Source organism: Prunus dulcis, chromosome 2 (assembly GCF_902201215.1).
Source record: "Prunus dulcis chromosome 2, ALMONDv2, whole genome shotgun sequence".
Lineage (NCBI taxonomy): Eukaryota > Viridiplantae > Streptophyta > Magnoliopsida > Rosales > Rosaceae > Prunus > Prunus dulcis.
Window position 1 is genome coordinate 15,953,285 of NC_047651.1, and position 20,480 is coordinate 15,973,764.

At 35.7% G+C, this 20,480-nt stretch overlaps 2 protein-coding genes across 2 annotated transcripts; one reads left to right on the plus strand and one right to left on the minus strand.

Annotated features, from left to right (window-relative positions):
* Positions 1 to 1,762: 1,762 nt before the first annotated feature.
* Positions 1,763 to 4,941, plus strand: LOC117618847 (protein cornichon homolog 4-like). The gene is made up of 5 exons (XM_034348593.1): positions 1,763 to 2,032; positions 2,726 to 2,907; positions 3,986 to 4,108; positions 4,211 to 4,278; positions 4,651 to 4,941. Exons 1-4 carry the CDS (start codon positions 1,961 to 1,963, stop codon positions 4,242 to 4,244), a joined length of 411 nt encoding a protein of 136 aa, XP_034204484.1. The 5' UTR covers positions 1,763 to 1,960; the 3' UTR covers positions 4,245 to 4,278; positions 4,651 to 4,941.
* An 8,918-nt stretch (positions 4,942 to 13,859) lies between these two features.
* On the minus strand, positions 13,860 to 19,434 carry LOC117618254 (AT-hook motif nuclear-localized protein 4-like). The gene is made up of 6 exons (XM_034347853.1): positions 19,305 to 19,434; positions 18,128 to 18,690; positions 15,735 to 15,805; positions 14,898 to 15,029; positions 14,413 to 14,568; positions 13,860 to 14,152 (listed from the first exon to the last, which is right to left on the minus strand). Exons 2-6 carry the CDS (start codon positions 18,645 to 18,647, stop codon positions 14,015 to 14,017), a joined length of 1,017 nt encoding a protein of 338 aa, XP_034203744.1. The 5' UTR covers positions 18,648 to 18,690; positions 19,305 to 19,434; the 3' UTR covers positions 13,860 to 14,014.
* Positions 19,435 to 20,480: the final 1,046 nt, after the last annotated feature.

Consider the following 20,480-nt stretch of genomic DNA (forward strand, 5'->3'; position numbering starts at 1 on the left):
AAACCTCACAGTATATCACACCATTCCTAACCTTCCCTTCACTTTCATTCAAAACCCGTAACAGCTCTCTCTTCTTTGGCACATTTACTTCAACAATTCACAACTACAGAACCCAGCCACCGCCATTTTCATTCAAAACTCGCACTAACTCTCAATTCTTTAGCACCAAAAGAGTATTCCTCCCTTCAGTTTATGGCATCTGGGGGGATGCCTTAACTAGCGGTAACAATGCCCACGAAGCCATTGTCGCGATTCGACGTGGAATGGTACTCTTTAGGCATGTATGAAATCTGTTCCTTGTCACAGTCAATGTTGTTTTCTAAATTTCTCTTGTCATTTGACATGTTCTTATAGTTTGGCATTAAAAGTTTACAACTTTGTTATTTGTTAAGGGTGATGTTTCAGCTTCACAGAATCTGTGGGTCTATGCATGAGGTTCGGTGGAGCTGGGTGCATAGAGATTTAAATCGAGCCGCTCATGAGGCAGCCATGATTGGAGTTAGAGCTATGGAGCTGGAAAGCTGGGTCTCACGACCACCATTGTCTCTGGTGCAAGTTCTGGTCTCGGATGGACTCCCATGTCCTCCTTAAGTTTCTTTTTGTTTTGGGTTGAAAGTTTTTCTTTGCTGGGTTGTATGGATTCAATTGAAAGGCTTTCAGTTTTGCTTTCTTTCTTTATTTGTAAGCCCTTTTGTCCTTCCGGCCTTGGAATAAAGTTTCAGTCTTGACCCAAAAAAAAAAAAAGGTGATGTTTTAGGGTCTGTAGCAGAATTTGATAAGGCAATTGAGGTGGATCCTCCCCAACAGGCATGTAAGTCTAGTTGTAATTCTTGATAATTGCTTCTTCTTTTTTGTTGTTGTGGTTTTTGGGATATGAAACTCAATTATATGGGACTAGTGAAGCAAGGGAAGGATTTCCTGAGGCAAGTTAAACTATCATTTCCTATAGGAAGGTTTCTGATCCAGAAGGTTTTTAGGAAGATTATGGATGAAGTTAAACCAGGTTTTGAGCTTTAACTTTGAGCTAGTTACTTTTGGCCTTATTTAGGACCAAACATAACCAAGTATGTTTTATGAGTGAATGTGTAATTCTAGCTGACATTTTTTAAGTGATTTTTACTTCCATGTATTGAGTGAAAAATACTAAATTCCTTATACGGGTAATAATTTTGAAAAAATCAAAAATCAAAAGGAGATAATAGAGACTCGAGTATTGGCGTAATAGTAATGAATAATGCTCTAAACTACTTATATCGATAAACAAATATCAGGTAAAAAAATTAATTTAAAAGAAAAAAAACCAGTATAGCCATGCGGCTATACTATTTGTTAGAGAAATTAAAAAATGACCCCGGTATAGACGCAGCGTCTGTACCTTTTAAATAAATATACGTCTATACCTTTTAAATATATTATATTTATAAGGTATAACCGCCCGGCTATACTATTTATTGCCGCGCGGCTCCCTCTTCTTTGGCAATGTATGACATTTCTCCAATTCCATTTTAATTTATTTCGAATCTTTAATCTTTAATTTTGTGGTCAGTTGAATATTTATAACTTTATATGATTGCTGGAAGCTCGCCACTAGTCAGTCAGCTACGAACCATTCAACGTTTGACTCATTAATTTTGATTAAAACATAAAATTTTATAGAGCATATAATTATTATTTTATTTATCAGAAAATTGGAAATGTATATATATATATATATTCTAAATAATAGCAAAATAATAAAATAATAGAGCTAGCCAAAGCATGGTAGAACTCAAATACTTGGTTGGCGTCACCAGAAGCTGGTTTCTGACTGCAAAGCAAAACAACAAAAGCTTATTTAAATTTATTTTTGTGAAAAAGGCCAGAAACTGAGAGAAGACCAAAGCGCAGAAAACAGGAACGCACAAAAAGGGGAGAAAACAAACAGAGAGATACACGCACTGAGAGAGAGAGGTGATCGGTTATGGAGATGCTGTGGACATGGCTGTTGAGTTTCTTCTTCATTCTAGCTCTGTTATGCATTCTGGGTTATCAGGTAATTCTTTCTTAATTGTATGCCCTTTTGTTTTTCAAAACATGCATCAAGTTCTATAGGCTTATAGCAGTGTTGAATGCTTGATTCACAACCTAGGCCCATCTGGGTTTGTTATTTTATGTTTATAATGTAATGGGTTTTTTTTTTTTTTTTCAAAATCAAGTATCTGTGCGCATATGATTTTCGGTATTTTCATGAACTTTTTCCATGAATTTGGAGCTTTTTGTCTCTTTGAACACGAGATTTTTTTTTCTTTTTTGCAAGACTCGGTTTTTGATTTGTTCTTTTGACAGTCCCCAAACTCTGTTTCCCTTTAATGTAAAGAAAGTATGTTATAGAGACCCGAGTTGCGTTTATTTGTTTGCAAAATTTGTAGAAAGGTTTTACCTTTTGTTGCTAAATTTGTAAATGAATAAATAAGTGTTTGAATTTGTAGTCATGCATCCCAATTCTATGTTTAAGCTTTTTGATAATGAAAAGAATATTGTCTAAATTTTTTGCAGAAATCTAGTTAATGAAGGTGAACTTGTTTTTGGCCTAAAGTGGCCGTCAGGCCTATTTTTGTATAGTAGATCCTACAAGCCATAGATAGTTAAGTCACAGAAATGGTCTTACATTGTCTGGTGAATCTGGTTATTTAGAAGTGGTTCCTGAAATCCTTAGATATATGACCACTGCAAATGTTGGATGCAGCTTGTGTGCTTGGTGGACCTCGAATTCGATTACATCAACCCATATGATTCATCATCTCGGATAAACAATGTTATTTTGCCAGAATTTATTATTCAAGGAGTTTTGTGCCTCATTCTTCTTCTAGCGCGACATTGGTTTATGCTTTTATTGGCTCTGCCGCACCTATATTATAATGTGAATTTGTAAGTTTCTTTCTTATCCATTACTCAAATATTGCTGTGTCTAGAATTTTATAAATCATGACCTCTGTGTAATTTGTATGGTACGGTGTAAACAAATTATTTATGAATATAGAGTGAGCTTATTTGACACCAATATGATACTTCCATCCCCTCTAATCTCATCACTCATGGTGGTTATGAAGAAAATTCATATTGTAGAGAAGTACTTCGGTTCACTTGAATAGGATTATAGTATAACTTTGTCAACTGAACAGTGTAAGAGAATGGTTGTTACAATCAAATGACCGTAGCATTCTGGTTTGTCTCTGTAACCTGGTTTACATGTGATTAACTAGTTGGGATAAGAAATTTATACTCAACTATAATTTGGTTTTATTGTCATGGATATATGGCCAAGTTATCAACTTGAACTACTTTTGGTGAAATCTGGATCTTTAGAAGTCTTAGTTCTAATATGAAAGAATTACATTGAAGGCTGACTACTCGTATCTTTTTTGCATTTTCTCTGTCTAGGATAATTTTGATCCTTACCATGAAGTGCCAATTGACTGCGAGGCAGTTTGGGAATTTCGAATTCTGCTTTAACAAAATATATCACATTTCACCAGATAACAAAAATTGTTGCTTTTAAATATCCTCACTCCACCGCAATGTCCATTCTCTCTCTGCTCCCTCCCTCCCTCTCCCCATGTGTGTGTGTGTGTGTGTTGAACAGAAGCCTATGCAATGTATAGGCTATTAGGCACATACCAAGATGTTAGTACTTAACTAAATGCACAATGGTGTCTGGGAGGCAGCATGTTAGATTATACTTTGCATTGCAAATTATATTGAATGCTTTAGGAGGTTACACAGATATTCCTGTATGCACTGTATTTTTCATTATCTTTTAATGAAACATGTAAAGTTAAACTTGGAATTGTCTAATTTGTAAGTTAGCAGAAGTTCTTTTTGTTCTTAGCTCAGGAACAATTGATCAAGAACAGAATTGTATTGCTTTTTATGATTAGAAGAAGAATATTTTCATACAGCAAACCTCCTTAGGTGCCATAATTTCTGATATGATTTGTATGATCAGGTACATGACAAGACGACACTTGGTAGATGTGACTGAAATATATAACCAGCTGAGCTGGGAGAAAAAGAAACGGTTTTTCAAGATTGGCTATCTTTTGGTCCTATTCATCCTTTCTCTATTCTGGTATTGTGATAAGAATGTTGTCACAGCCTTAGTAAATTGTTTTTTGCTCTTTTTAAGCACTTGGGTGAAATTAAATGTTCCTTTCATGTAAATGTGATTTAGGTTGCTTTGGAGCATTGGAGATGAATATGATTAACCAGGCATTGTTGCTCCCACCAAGCCTGCACACTGTAAGTTTATGTTACTCTTTAATTGCTGTTATGTGTTGCAGTTGAGAACCATACATAAGTTAGGCCATTGTGTTTGTTTGCATGTTGCAAGTCAATTATTTATACTTGAGTCTTTAGGAAGGAAGAAGTGGATATTGTATGATCATCTAATTTGTTCATAAGTATCGCGTCCGTTTCACCAAACCATAATGCTAAATTTCCCAAGTAAGCAATCTTTTTATATTTAGGTCAACATTGTAATCTCTTATTTTGTAAGAGTCAACTTTTGTTATCGAATGCATGCCGTGTATTGAGCTTTCCTTGGTTGGTGTGGTCTTGGTATCAGGTACGTCATTTTTCCAGGATGATACTAATTACTTTGGCTAATTCCAGGTTTCTACGATGGAGCCCGAGAGACAGACATGAGTGGATATGAATCAGGACTTGTGCAAATGCAGCTCGGTTTCGGCACCTGATTTGTCATTTAATTTTCTGTGTTTGTAGTGTCACAGATACTCCACTTATATGTATGCATATGCTTGCATTCGTCCCATTTTATCGGTAAATTTTCTCTGATCACATTGTGAAGCAGCATAAGCTAGAAGTGGTTGCATATGGCTCTGCCCTATATTCCTTCAACAGTTCCATTCTAATTTGCAATGCGATCAATTTTCTTCCCTCTTATTTGCACGCTAAAAACAAGTTGGCAAAGTACCTTTGTCCTCTCCTTGTCACGGCCTCTTGTAAATAAAAAGTTGTATTTAGTTTCACTAACAAATTAGACCCTGCAAATTTCACAACTAGAATGCAAGTAGTTGTAGCTTATCTGTGAACAAATATTTTCTTTACTGCTATGCTTCCAGATGTTTTCACTGTTTCGTAAAGTTGAGTATTACGAATTCAGGTGGATCTTGTGTACTCATTCATGGATTAATTATTACTCGCAAGTGCACAAGGTCAATCGTAATATAGTATGGCAAATATGAGGTTATTTTCATAAGGTCAATCGTAATATAGTATGGCAAATATGAGGTTATTTTCAAAGGATTGAGTTCAACTTTCAATTAGTCTAATCTAATTTACTTCACAAAATACTTTAACTACTCTAATTATATAAACAAGAAATTAAACACGTAGTATATTCACGTAAACACAAAAGGGGTTTTTGAAAGAATGATTTAATTAACAACGAAATTAAAAGACAAAACAAGTAGAATGTCACGAAACACAAGGATGAGAAGTTCAAATTGATAAAAGCACTAGGACAATGAATTCACCACTAGTAATCCGATCTAGCCTCTTATTCACCTACCTATTAACTAAACATTTGATGTCGCCGCTTAGTTTTCCTTTTTCATGAATTACCTATGGTATTTAGGCTAACTCATATATTCCTACATGTAATTCGCATATGGTATTTAAGTCAAATATCAACACATAGAAACTCATTAAGATCAATGAAAACCTCCAACCAGCATGTAAACCCTAGGAGTATGGTATTTACCCTAGACGAATTACAAATCCTAATCACAAGAAGCAAGCCTCAAATTAAGTATGGTATTTACTCTAATTTGCATCCGATTAACTCAATTAAAAGTCTAGACGGTGATCAAGCATCAAGATAATCAACCAACTTATTAAGCACAGTAATTAAGAATCCAACATCAAATGTCAATCAATAGATAGGTAAAATAAGAAAACGAGATTATCATACTAGGGTTACATCATGCCCTAGCAAAAGAAAATTAGTTACACATTGTTGAGGCCCAAAAAGTCATGACAAGCCCAAAAACATTTAAAATCCAAAATGACGTACACAATAGGAAATAAATTGGTAATGAATTAATTCCAATTATATTTTTGGGAATTAATTTGGCAAAATAAATATATACGCAAGCTTTTATACAAATTCTATTAGCATCCATGTCATGCCAAAAACCTAGTCCTTTAAATTTCGATATGTCACTAAGCTCAGTCACAAAAGACCAAGTCACGGTAACACATGCCCAAGCATTCCAAGCACATGTCAAATAACTCCATGTCACGCTAATACATTTTCCTATGTCAATCACCTACCAAGCTCACATGAACCCAAGTTACGTGGTTTATGGGGCTTGCACGAGAGATTGTGGTGTGGAAGGTTATGGAGGTCCATAAGGCCCACGGAAGCTCTTGGATAATAGAGACCTTGGGCTACTACTTAGGAGCACCAAAGTCCAAACCCATTACTTGGAGTTCTCCAATGTGGGTGAGCAAATAAGATATTCTTCAAGCACTTCCTTTACCCATAGGAAATAGTCATTTTCCAATGCCTGACTTTACTTGTTGGAAATAAGAATGTCTCAATGCTCCCTATTACCCGTTGGAAACAAGTCAATTCCAACACTTCCTTTTACCTATAGGAAATAGTAATTTTTCAATGCCTAGCTTTACCTGCTGAAAATAAGAATGTCCCAATGCTCCCTTTTATCATTGGAAATAAACTAGCTCCAACACTTCCTTTTATCTATTGAAAACCAAAGAGAGCCTTCACCTTCTATAAATTGGGAGGCATTGCCCAAGCAAAACCAACTCCTCTTGGTTGCTGCAAGCCTCCCAGCAACCATGAGAACTCATCTTTCTCTTAACTGCTGCAAGCATCCAGTGACCATCGACCCATTCTCTCGGCTACTGCAAGCTGCCAGCAGCCATCACAACCATGTCTCCTACTTTCTCATCCTTGAAATCCTTAATCTTCTCCATAAAGCCTCACCTCAAGCATAAGCTCAAGCTACTCATTCATCCTCTCACCTCTAGAACTCATAAATATCTCTAGAATCATAGTCACAAACATCATAGCCTTCAAAGTCTTAAGCTTTTCTTTCCTCAGTCATGCTCTTTGAAACCCTATTCATTTGACTGCTATAAGCATCCCAACAACCATAACAGCCAAACAATCAAACCATCATAGTCATAGCTTCAAACAATAAATTCTCAATACCCAAACTTAAGTATATCAAACACCAAGCCAAGCACAAGCATTCTCATTTGCTAAACTTGTGGGTCTTTAGCTCCCATACTCCAAGCTCTCCTGCCAAGCTCATATAATCTCAGTTCAACATCCGCAAATCATCTTCACCCATTTTTAGAGTTGTTGGAAACGTCAACACAAAACACACAGCCGATGGAAGAACAACAGAGTACTCCCCTAGGACTTGCTTCTCCCTCAGGATGCTTTGGGCCTAGTTCTTGCTAACTCAGAAAAAGGAGCAACGAAGGCCTGATTCACCATTCTATGACGGTCCAAGAATGAATAAGCTCGAACAAGCCTTCCGACAGAAAAAGACCCCAATACACATAATCATATAATTCAACATAAACAAAAACATAAGGAAGAAACAATAAAACTTAGCCAATTGTGGTACTCTTCTAACGTCTCCAATTTCTCCCAGTCTTTGCGTCCTCCCAAATGAGTTGTTTCTCAAGCTTAAATAAAACACCACACGTCTATTCCTACCTTACTTGGGCTTTTCCAACAGCCCAAAAATAAAGAAAAACCTAATGAAAACATAAATCCAAAATGGGTAAGTAATTGACTCCTCTTCCTACTTTGATTGGGATAACACATTAGTTACTTTGCACGCACATTTGGAACCATTCCTCCTCTAAGAAAAGTTGGGAAAAATATGTAAATTGTAGGTCTTTGTCTTATATTTCCAACCATATATGGCACGCCTTGAGGAAAAACCAGAAAAGTCTTCAAATAATCATTCTTCCACATTAGCACATTTTTGACTGGATTGCACCTTATGCTGACTTAACTTCAAAGACTGCTCTGATTAGCTGCTCCAAAAATTCTACAAAAATTTCACAATCATCTTCAAGATCTTAGCTTTCATCTCCAAGTAGTCTTGTACTAAAACTCCACCAAAAAGTCTTATTTCCATTAAAACCAATTACTTGCTCCAGAAAGCTGAAAATTGAGAAAATAAAGTAATATGTCATTTTTAAATCAAATTCTCCTACAAAAACTAAGTATAAAGAGTACCTAAATGTGTAATTTATGGATTTATCAATTATGCCTCCTAATTTGGTTTAGGCAAGGAAGAAACTCCCTACAACCTATTTTCTTATTGAATACCTCTAAATTCGTATAATCGCTCACAAAAATCAAAAACTTTGTATAAGTTTGAGTTTAGAATTCGTCTCATCTTTAATCACTCACAAAAATCAAAAGCCTCATATGAGTATGAGTTTACAATTCTTCTCATACTTACTTAGACTTCACGCCACTATTGATCTGTTTGTTTCTATGAGATAAATATTCCTCTATTGCCCTAGAAACTTTGGCATTGGCGTAGACTTTTGCATCTAGTTGCAAAATGCAAAGAATATATAAAGTTAGCTAACGTTGACCCCGTTATGGTTAGCAACAATGGAAAATGGTAGAAATAGTCCGTTCATTTTTTTTCTTTGACAATTTCCTCTGTTTTGTTGGTACGGTTCGGCTAGGTGTTTGGTAGGTTAGAATCTTCTATGATATTAAACGTAATTATTACTAAAAAGGAAAATATATAAATAAATGATGAAATTAATTACCTGATTTTACTTCGAGTCAGGCTTAAGATTGGGTTAAAACCGTAGAAATTGACACTTCAAATCATATTCCTATTCTATGGATACTACAAACTGTGCGAAGCAGAGACCCTATATGCTTAGCAGAATGAAAATTAAGAAAGTATTTTTCGTCACAAAGGAGTCTAAAGAGTGAAGGAACGATTTGAACTCTCGGCTCACAACCACAAGAGATACAAGTTCCTCCAAACTAAGGTATTGTTTAGCAATTCTTAAAAAGTGCTTTTAACATTCCTATGTTTGATAATTACGAATTACAAATTAGTTTTGAGTATAGTTTTCTCATGGGTATTCAAAATCTACAAAATATGAGTTTTCGAAACCCTAGGGAAGATATAGTTTCCTAAGATTATTCTACTGGACGAACCCTAGATCAAAATGGCGATCATATCCCTAAGAATGGTTTCGAAAAAGTCAGACACTACTCATATCTTTGTAATAATACACCTTCTTTCCCAGTCTCTGTCTGGAATAGGAATTGGTTGGTGGGTTTGAAGTTTCATCATGTGATGATTTTATTGTGCTTGTTGGAGGACTTGTTTGAGTTTATACTCTTCAACGAACTAATTTGAGAAACACAGGCATGGAGTCCATTAAATTGGACTGAGGTTGAAATGTGAATAGAAAGAAACTTGTATATTACCTATCTATTTGGTTGACTGCTGGCAGAGACAACTAGCAAATAGTAAACCACGTGACGTCCATTTGGTAGGGTCTTCTTGCGTACACTTGACTTGTTTGAGTTTATACTAGCTCTCAACTAAATAAATTAATTTGAGAAAGACAGGCATGGAAGCCATTAAATTGGACTGAGGTTGAAATGTGAATAGAAAGAAACTTGTATATTACGTATCAGTTTGGTTAACTACTGGCCATAGACAACTTGCAAATTGCAAACCCACACATAATTAACAATTTCCATTTATACATCGCATGCCAAACTATTTGACAAGATGAAATATCAAATTTAGGGACTGTTTAATAACCATTTTAATATTAGATTTTAGTTTTTAATTTTAGTTTTTAGTTTTTATTTGTTGTACTAGAGTATAGAAGAAAAAGAGGGAGAATGAAAGTGAGAATGTGAGTGGAGATGGGATTGAGAGGGAAGATGAGAGGAGAGGATGGAAGAGAGGAGTAACAAAAGTGAAAATAAAAACTAAAAACTGAAATCTATTTCAAATTATTTTCACTTATGTTACTCGTCCCTTTCATCCTCCCCTCTCATCCTCTCTCTCTCAATCTCATCCTCACTTCCATTCTCACTCTCATTTTCCATTATACTCTAGCACAAAAATTAAAAACTAAAATTGAAACGGTTATCAAACGGGCCCCTAGATAACTGCATTTCATAGTTTTCATTTGGAAACGTCAACAAGCAGTGGATAAGTCATACTAGGTACTTCTTAATTCTAGACCAGTGACAATGACATATATATATATATATATATATATATTATGTCATATGCACACACACACAGTGACACATATATATCTCTCTTCCAACATGAACTCCAATCATCAAGCATATACTGAATGCCATATTTCTTCAAGACTCAACAACTAAAGACCTTGTTTCATTAAAGATTTGAAAATAAAAGGCAAATGTTTTTGTTGATGACTTTGGAGTAGGTATTTTCAGTAGGAAATGTTTACACCTTGATGATCTGCTGACACCTTGAGGATATATATGATATAAAACTTTGAAATCTCTAGCTATTTATTTCTATTTGGAGCCTTTTGTCACTTTATGTGGAAATTCCACATTTAGACAGACTATTTATGCTCAATATATACCCATCAATCCGAATTGGGTTGCCTGCTAGCTCATCATCATGACATACATTTGGTAGTGCGTTCTTATGTATTCAATTTATTATTATCCATAATTATTGGTATTTACATTCTCACAACATAACATGTCGACGTGAACAAAAGTCATTCTAACTACTTTTTCATTCTTGACCAATGACATCTATATCTCTTCCTACATGAACACTAATCATCAAGTGCCACAGCACTAAATGCCCTTGGTTGATGACTATGGAGTTGATAATTTCAGTAAAAAATTAAAGTGTGGCCTTGATGACACCTTGATGATATATGTGCTGACTTAGTAGCAATTCTGAATGTTCACACCTCAGCACATTTACCACCTAAAGGCAACTGGAAATGCAAAGTGTCCCCCAACTGTTTGCTTAATATTATATTTTTATAAAATAAAAAAATATTTCTCCCCAAGCAGCACATATCTCCAGCTTTCTTATGAGGAAAGTTTCCCATAAGCAAATTAATAGAAAATTTTGTCATGAGAATTATATATGTCCCAAAATGAAGACACAGAATTTAACTAGAGTAATATTACCTCAGGCATAATATTCTAACAATTTATTATTATTCCTCAACATTATAATACAACACAAGTATGTATTCACACATCATCACCAAATGAGTCCCAACAGTGTCCTTACAAAAACACAGAACTATCAAGAGACTAATGAAACCCCGACTTCATCATCCCACAACTAAAATTTTGATGAAGGGGGAGAAAAATTAAAGATGAAAAAGCCAAATTACAAAAAAAAAAAAAAAGTACAAGGCTTTTTTTTATAATGTTTTTCTTAATTTTGGTGAGAAAATAAGATAGAAGTTTTCACATTGAGCTAGCCTTGAATATGAACCCTAGAGGGCTAGGGCTAGCTAGAGCTGGATGGTTGTGAGTCTATAGCAGTCATGAACATGAGCTTCTCATGAAGCAACTCCTCTCTCCATTTCCTTGTGACTTTGGCTATGAAATCCTCAGTTCTCCTCTCCAAGTCAGTATCTATCTCTTCACCAAAAAACTCTTCACTGTTGATATCATCTTCACTGCCATCATCATCTTCATCCTCATCATAACCATCAGAGCCATAATATCCATAACCCTCGTCACAATCACTATCATCACAACACCAATCTTCGTCATTCGACGCTTCTTTTTTCGTATTGTTTTCCATCTCATACCACTCAAGATCTTCTCTGGATGGACTGAAACTCCCTAGCACAAGTGTGACAATGATGACATTAAACATGAAGAACACTGCCACGCGATTCGACTTGGCCACCACGATAAATTCGTAGGTGGAAAGAAGAAAGTTGTGACGCTTAGAATCTGGTAGGGACAATGAGAAGGAAATCAAAAAGATGAGAGGGGTTGCAAGACAAAAGAGAAAAAGAACGCGTAGTGCTGGTACGGAAACTGCCTTCATACCCTTCGTGTAGAAAAAATATACCAGTAAGGCTTCTTTTTGTAGCCCAGTTGAGAACTTTTACCATTAAATAATAGTGCAGAAGTTTTCTGAGAAACTTTGCAGAAAGTCTACTTCTGGAAGATTACATGTCTACGTGGCATTCTATATACCTATCCTTTGTCCACAAGGCTAAGCTTTAGTATGAGTACTGAGAAATTTCTCAGCTTCCTTTCTTTTGGGCAACAATGAAGAAGGTCAAATACGGTAGTAGAATATTCAGAAAGAATAATATAAATTAATTGAGTGTTTGGTGGAAATCTATACAAGAAGTAAGATCAAGATAGTGGTCCACGACATGCATGATGCATGTAAGGAAAATAAATTAAGAGAGTGAGAATTTTGAGCAAACAAAAAAGTGATTAATTATATGATAAAATATATATATATATATATATATATGAACTATTGATGAGGTCTTTGTTTATGATTACATGAAATAAAATTTACTCCAATGATTTAGGAGGTGCAGCTTCTCAGTTAATCCTCTTATTTGAGAGGTATGTGGGGCTCGGGAAGCGTCAATAATCATGAAAAATTAAACCTGTCCTTATGACTAAACACTTACAGCTCTATAAGAAATACATTAGAATTTTCTTTTACTTTGAAAAACAATAGGATTTGAGCCGACAACCTCCGTAACAACAAAGTACCACTCGGAGAACGTACAATATATGCTTTCAGATCTAGATCTAATAATTTAATAATTTGATATGTTATATTGTTAGACGATTTTGAATGTATCAAGCTTAACTCCTGGCTCACTTAATTGTTTTTTTTTTTTCTTTTCTTTTCTTCTGGAAAGCAGCTTGCTTTGCACAAAGACTAGAAATGCCTTGCTTGGATGTAGCTGTTATGGTCAACCAGGGCCAAAGTAAGTAAAATACTTGGAGGTTTCATAGGAGGAAAATTCTGTACAACAGTTTCTCAGACTAACCAGAAGGTCTGGCTATAGCTAGTACCTTCTGACACTTCAACAAGTATGATCGAAAATTCTACAGTGGGTCCTCTTGCAAATTAGAAAACAACAATATCCACGGTTCAAGGTCGGTTGTTGCTTATCTTATTCGGGTCCCACCAAGATTTAGAGCAAATAGATTAAGATTATTTGAAGTCTTCTCTTACTAAAATTCATTTTCCTGTGAAAGACAATTAAGTTCTTTCTTTTTAGTAAACAAAAATCACCAACACTAATAGCATGTTTACTAATCCGTAATTTGATTAGAAAGAATTGAATTGAAGATGAATTGTATTGAGGAGGAGTTGGATTGAGGAAAATTAGATTACAAATTCCTATTGAAGTTGTTTACTAAACTATATAGATTGAGGGAAGTTAAATTCCGGATTCCTATTGGAATTGATAGGAGTAGTACTAATTACTAAAATATTCTTGTTGTTGGATTAAAGTAGCTGGCAAATTTAGAATTTTAAAAATTGTGTGAGGATATAATAAGTAAAAAGATGAATCCCTAATGGATTAGTTATCCGGGAATTAAAATACCACATCCCACCCAAGAATTGAATTCCTCCAAAATCAAGAATTCAATTCCTAATTTTGTATGAACCCCCACTTACTTTTCAATTCCTTAATGTGAAGTAAACGCAGGAATCCTCCATATGTGGAATTCAATTCTTGATGAGAATTCCGATTCATGATTAGTAAACACACCATAAATGAAACTGCAATATTGTAAAACGATATTTACCAAAAGACCTTAAAAATCTAGACTAGATAAAAGTTGAAGGAAAACCATCACAAACCCAGTAATAAATAGGCATATTGGTTCCAATTATTCCCATAACAAATCCCTTTGCTTACAACAGCAACAGGAGGAAAATCAAACTAGTTAACTATCCTAGGAAGCAGGTGCCCGGTTTTCACTTTGGCCAGGAGGCGAAGATCCGAGGTTTGGATGTGGCTCACCCGAGTTTTGGTTCGTCACCTCCTTTGGTAACACATCTGGCTTGCCAGGTACGAAACTGCCAACAACAACCTGACACGCTCAAAGATAGAAGGTAAGAGATACTGGTTTATCAAAGCAAAAGTTATATGTCGATACTTGAAAGCTACATTTTTGTCAGGCCAAACTTCGGTTAATTTTACAATCTACTTGGACACAGTATGTTGGTTATCTTTTATGTGCGTTGTCTAGAAGACCTTAAAAATCTCTCACATCCTAACAGCTCCTATCTTACAGAGGTGTAAAACGCGCGCGCGCACACACACAATAAACAAATATGAGAAAAGCCTCACCTGGACATGACCGGCAGCAATCAAGGATCCACAAACAGCTCCACCTATACAAGAACCATTAGGACCTGACAGAGAGACACTCAAGCCGCCGCTCATTGTTCCTCGATTGTCGTAGAACATAAACGATCCAGATAAATGAGCTATCTCAAATACACCCTGCAAGAAAATTAGCAATAGATCTTAGAAAAACAGAAGTCTCCAATACGAACAAGACAAATTTCCCCACTGCATATTTTAGTACCATCATGTTCAAAACAAAATTTCATACTGACTAACCATTGTATCAAAATCCAACCATTGACATTTATGCAAAAAGAAAAATACTTTACCAAAATAGGAATATCAGCTTTGCAGTCAAACCCAGTTAGTAAGTATACATTTGTGCTTACCAATGAATAGGATTTTCGTGCTCAAGCAAAGATGCAAAATACACACTCACACACCCCCCCCACAATATACGTCTTGAAATGGAATGAGTGGCAGACCTCAAGTGTTATACTGCCCTCATCAGTATCAGGTCGACGCAGTCTAACATTGGAAACTGCTCCGTTTGCAGATATAATCCAAATGGCTCTTGGCCCTTGTTCAGCTACTGATATAATCTTGAATGTAAGATCCTTAAACCCAAGAAACAAAAGAGAACAAAGAAATAAGAGGGGGTTAAACAACATTAATTTGGTTTGAGATAGAGAAAAACAACCTAGGGAAGCAAATAAACATATCAAGTATATGAACAGAGTTGCATATTGACCAAACACGCAGTTTTTTAAATTTTCAGAAGCAACTTCTTGTCATCAATTTAGAGTAAGGATTTGAAACAAAAAATACTTGCAAAGAATTTAAAAAGACCCTTTCTTCCAAATAGAACCTCTGAGACCTAGATGAACTTGGTGATTTATTATTAATGTTCTTAAAACTTTTAGGTGTGGACATCTCTCCAGAGAGCCCAACAAGTAGAACAATCGTTCCCCAAAGTTAAAGTCATTAGGCTGTGGGCCAACAAATTATTTTAGATTAATGTCTATACATTGAAATATTACTGATTTCATCGATCATACTAAATGTAATACTAAAATGCGGAAACCGATACTCAAAAGGCATGGGAACGCACACATGGTGGTGACCCACAGACACATAGAATGTTTCTAAATAACGCAGAAAACTTTACCGTCAGAGTTCTTGCTAATCCTTGTGATACTTTTCTACATTCGGTGAATTTTTATGGATCAACCAGGGTCAAATTCATGTCAAGGACAGACAGTGATCAAACCAGAAGTACAAATAAGAAAACTCTACAATCAGTAAATGACGCTACATTTTACCTCACCAGGTTCGGCAGTGATGACATGGGGCGTATAATCTGTAGATGGAGTCACGACTACACTCCAGTCCCCTACAAATTAAAAATCATAGAAGATCAAATTCATAATCTGAATTAAAAATAGAATTTTATAATTATTCATTTCCATAATGTTTGCAGTAAAATATGATGGAGTTGCTTTTCACGATCAGTGGGCACAAGATTCTTAAAAATAATCACAACCGATATAATCACTCTCTCAATCTTGAAAAGAAGCCACTCAAGGTGATGTAAGAAAGACAAAATGGAAAAATTAATATGCACAAAAATTTCAGCTAAGAATTGAGTCTTCCCACACTTTGTGAGCAACCAACCAAAACTGGACAGACCAATTGGAATTACAACGTAAGAAGAAAAGAAGAAAAGGTTCCGCAAAGAAATGTCTTTTCCCAATCTTCATAAGCAACCAAACAAAACTAGACAGACCAATTGAAATTACAATTTCAAAAGTAAACAAGAAAATGAGTGATCATGAATGAAACCTTCAAGATGGGGCACATAAGATGTGGACTCATTTGACTCATCTCCCATCTGTTCCACCTCCTCTTCACTGTTCAATGATCCCATTATTTATTCTCTCTGTCTAATTCCCTTAAACCCAAAAAATTTGGATTCAAAAGAAACAATTTTTATCTTGTGAGTATGTGAGACAGAACTAAGAAGATGATGAAACGGCACAATTGGGACTGGAACAAGAGGATCTCTATTTAAATTTGTGGGGAAAAGTACAAAAGGAAAGCACCGTACACAAAAGGAAAACATCATGCACAAGGAAATAAAAATATATTAGGGTGGCCAGTTTAGCATGGGGGCTGAATCTAGGGTGGCAATTTTTTACACGAATCAAACTCAAAACGAAGTTGGCTGGTTCGGGTTGGACCATAACTTAACATGAACATGAATATGACAAGAGCTGCTAACATAAATAACAAACAGTTGGGTTTAGTATTGCATCATTCGACACAAGTGATTAAATAGGTCGTGTTAGGGTTGACTAGTATTTGACAGATACACAGAATGATACGACATAAACACAACCAGTTACACGAATTTCAACCCCCTGGCTGAATGACAGGAGAAAGGGTAGTGAGGAGGGTTTAGATTTGGGGGAAGAGGTTAAAATGAATTACTAAAACTTGATGAGGTTATAGGTTTAGGTTGATGAGGGGCATTGTTGGTACCTTGGGTAGCGAGTGAGGGGTATATAGTGAGCAATAAAGTGGCTAAGAGAAAACTGAGCGAGAAGAAGATGAAATGGAACGGTTGGGATTGGGACAAGAAGATCCTTGTTGAGATCTTTTTGGGAAAACAATACAAAAGGAAAGCTAGATAATGATGATCGGTTTATGGTGGGAGATGAACGATGGGTAAAGGGGGCTGAGGTGAAGGCTTGATGATGGTGTAGATAATAAAGGCAAATAGTCTTTTGTGTGTAGGTGTCGAAATAAGTGGAAAAGCTTATATATCATAGCAATCCAAAAGGAAGAAAGACATGCTGAGTGGATTTGGGCTATGATTAGCTGCTACACCTCAGATTTTCTGTGAAACAAATTTAGAAGTCCGAAAACTACGCTTTGTTACGTAGACTCCATGAAAAACCTCTAGCAGTAACCTATACAGCAAGAATAACATCCTACAATAGACCAAAGTTTGGCTGACACCTGATAGGAAGGCAATCTGGCAGTCCCATTGTGTGCATTAAACAAGAACTGCTAGAGGGTTAGAGTTTGATAAACTCTGAATGAAATATTGAATTTTGTTCAAAATTATTTGGAGGTCAAACAAAAAAAGAAACAGAACTTCTCACAACTCCTATTATACTCTAAAATGCTGATATTCTCCTTAACTAAATCAGGATGAGCATCCTCTGTCGAAAATTATTGCGTCTTTTTAAGATCTAATGCTTTATTCAATTTCTACCATCTTAGAGTATCTTGTATGTCTCCTTTATAAAGAACAGGAAGACCAATTTTACCTAATTGAGGCCACTTTTCTATTCATAGCACCAGCATTACACTTCCAAATTTGAACAAGAGCATCCATCCCATAACAAGGTCCCACATAGTATTTTATAGGATGAATTCTATAAAGAACTACACAAACTGAGGACAAGTTCAAAAATCCAAGAGTATTAACACAAAATCTTCTAAGTCTGAGAGGCAGTTCCACTATACGAAAACAGAACAAACTATTAATGCTGATCAAAAGTGAATCCAAACCATCAAACTTTGCAATCGAGAACTCGTACCACATTTATTATATCTTATTTTTCTCACGAAAGCGCTTGATTCTCAAACCATTACAGCATGCTATAAGATGCAAATTAGTAAATACGGAAATGGTTAAAACACTCACCACCCGATTCCATTGCCGGTGCCTCACGCTGCTTGGCATTTGAACCATCAGACCGTCCCCTCCCCCACCCTCTCCCCCTTCCCCTCCCCCTCCCCCTCCCCCTTCCCCTTCCCCTTACACCCGAAGATAAGTTGACACCGGTACCCGAAGCAGGTGGTGAACCTGGCATTTGTGACATTGCCATTGTCACCGTCCCGCCAGGGCCATATTTCCTTGGTCTGCCCCGCTTCCTCTTCACAGTAGCCCCATCATCTCCCACATTCGTCTCTGCTACTTTTGCTGGAGGCATTCCTGCAACCTGGGTAGGGTCTTCGGTCTTCGGAGCCCCATGATAAGCCGATGGAGCTTCAGCTCTTACCACTCTAGCCCCATCAACTCCCACATACGTCGCTGATACGTCTGCTACAGGCATTCCTGCAACCCGGGTAGGGTTTTCGGCATTCAGAGCCCCATGATAAGCCGATGGAGCTTCAACTCCTCCCACCCTAACTCCTGAACTCATCCCTTCTTTTGCCTCCATGCTTAAACCAGCGATCAACCGAAACCTGAAAACCTATCTGCAACTGCCACAAAGAGGCCATGAAAAAGTAAGAAACAAAAAAAAACAAATGAAACAAACAGAATGAACAATTCAAAACAAAACCCCAAAGTTCATTTGGGAAGACGATGACTAAATATCTCCTTCGAGCTTTGGCGATCTAAAAACCAGCTGAAACAGAAACCACACTAAAAATTTCGTAAACAATAAAACAACTGTGTCAAGTCAAAACACTAATTCCGTCAAAAAAAATTGACCAGAAAATGACTTCAGGCCCTACATTTTATAATAAAAATATATAAATGCATATATATATATATATAATAATAGTAAATACAAAGCTTTTTTTTATCTTTCCAACATCTAAAACTTTGAACCCACAACCAAAAAGTTTTCATTTTCTTTAAATAAAAATTGGAAAAGACAAGATTTCAGGTGAAAAGTTAGCTTCTTTTTTTTTTTTTTTTTTTCCAAACATTCAAAGATCAAGAAAACCAATAAAATATTAGTTGAAAAAAATGAGGAAAAATACAGTGAAGATCAAATCATGCTACTCAAAAACTGGTAAGCACATACAAAACAAACAAAAAGATCAAAACTTCGAGCACAAAATCTAGAATTAAAAATTCAAAAATGCACCTGACACTTCAATTCTTACTCTCCTTGAGCAATCACTCAAATGCCACACTTCACTCATTCAATGAACAAACAAAATGCTGAAGAAAAAAAATAAAAAGTACACAAGCAAATACGATTAAAAGAAAAAGGAAACTACTGTTTGGCTTACGAGAAAATAAAAATTTTGAAAACCGCAGCGGGGGTTTTGAGGAAACTGTCCGAATTGTGAAAAGCAAGAGAAAGATAGCGTGAGTGTAAATACTATTTATAATACAAAAATAAGGAAAATACAAAGATAAAAATATTTTTTATGCATTTGAGTATTTGTTGCTATTTTGCTAAGTCCGATAAAATAAAATTTAGTGAAGGAAATTTTCACGTCCGGGACAAATTGGATGTCAAATGGCTATTATGGTAAATATAATCACAGGCGTGTGCAATCAGAGGAAAGAAAATAAATGCCTTTTTTATTTATTTTTTCCATTTAAAGCTGGAAAAAAAAAAGTTTAACCGTTTAATATGCCCCTGGTTCAGAATTAAATTACGAAAAAGTCACTGAAAATGTAAATTGCAGATTGGATACCCTGGTGGAGTTGGTGGGGATTACGTCACATGCCGGTGAGGGTGATATATCCGACGGTTAGAATTTATGTGATTGGATACGCTGGATGGCACGTGGATATGAGTGACCGAGGAAGGAAGCATATGAGCAGTGGAACCGCTAGTTAACTGCTGTAAGTAAAACCAGGGGCTTTTTTCTAAGCCAATTGAATTTTCACTTGGTAAAATAAATAGATTTTTAAATTAAAAAATTCACCAAACCAGCGACAAATTAGTGGAAATAAAAATTATTCTGTTCTTATCATGATTTGGTATGAAAATGTGGCGCACTAATAATCTTTTATATATATATATATATATATAAGCAGTCATATGTTTATAAGCGTTGGTTAAAATGGTATAGAAACTTCCTACTAAACGAATCACGTATAAAATGAACATGCAAACAACTCGAGTACAAAATGAGCCTACAACTTGTACGTTCCTAAGCATTGGTTAACATGGTATGAAAACTTGATACTAAACATTGGTTAAACTTAAAATTGTATGGAAACTTAATACCAAACAACTTGGATACAAAATGAACCTACAACTCGTACATTCATAAGAATGGTATGGAAATTTAATACCAAACAA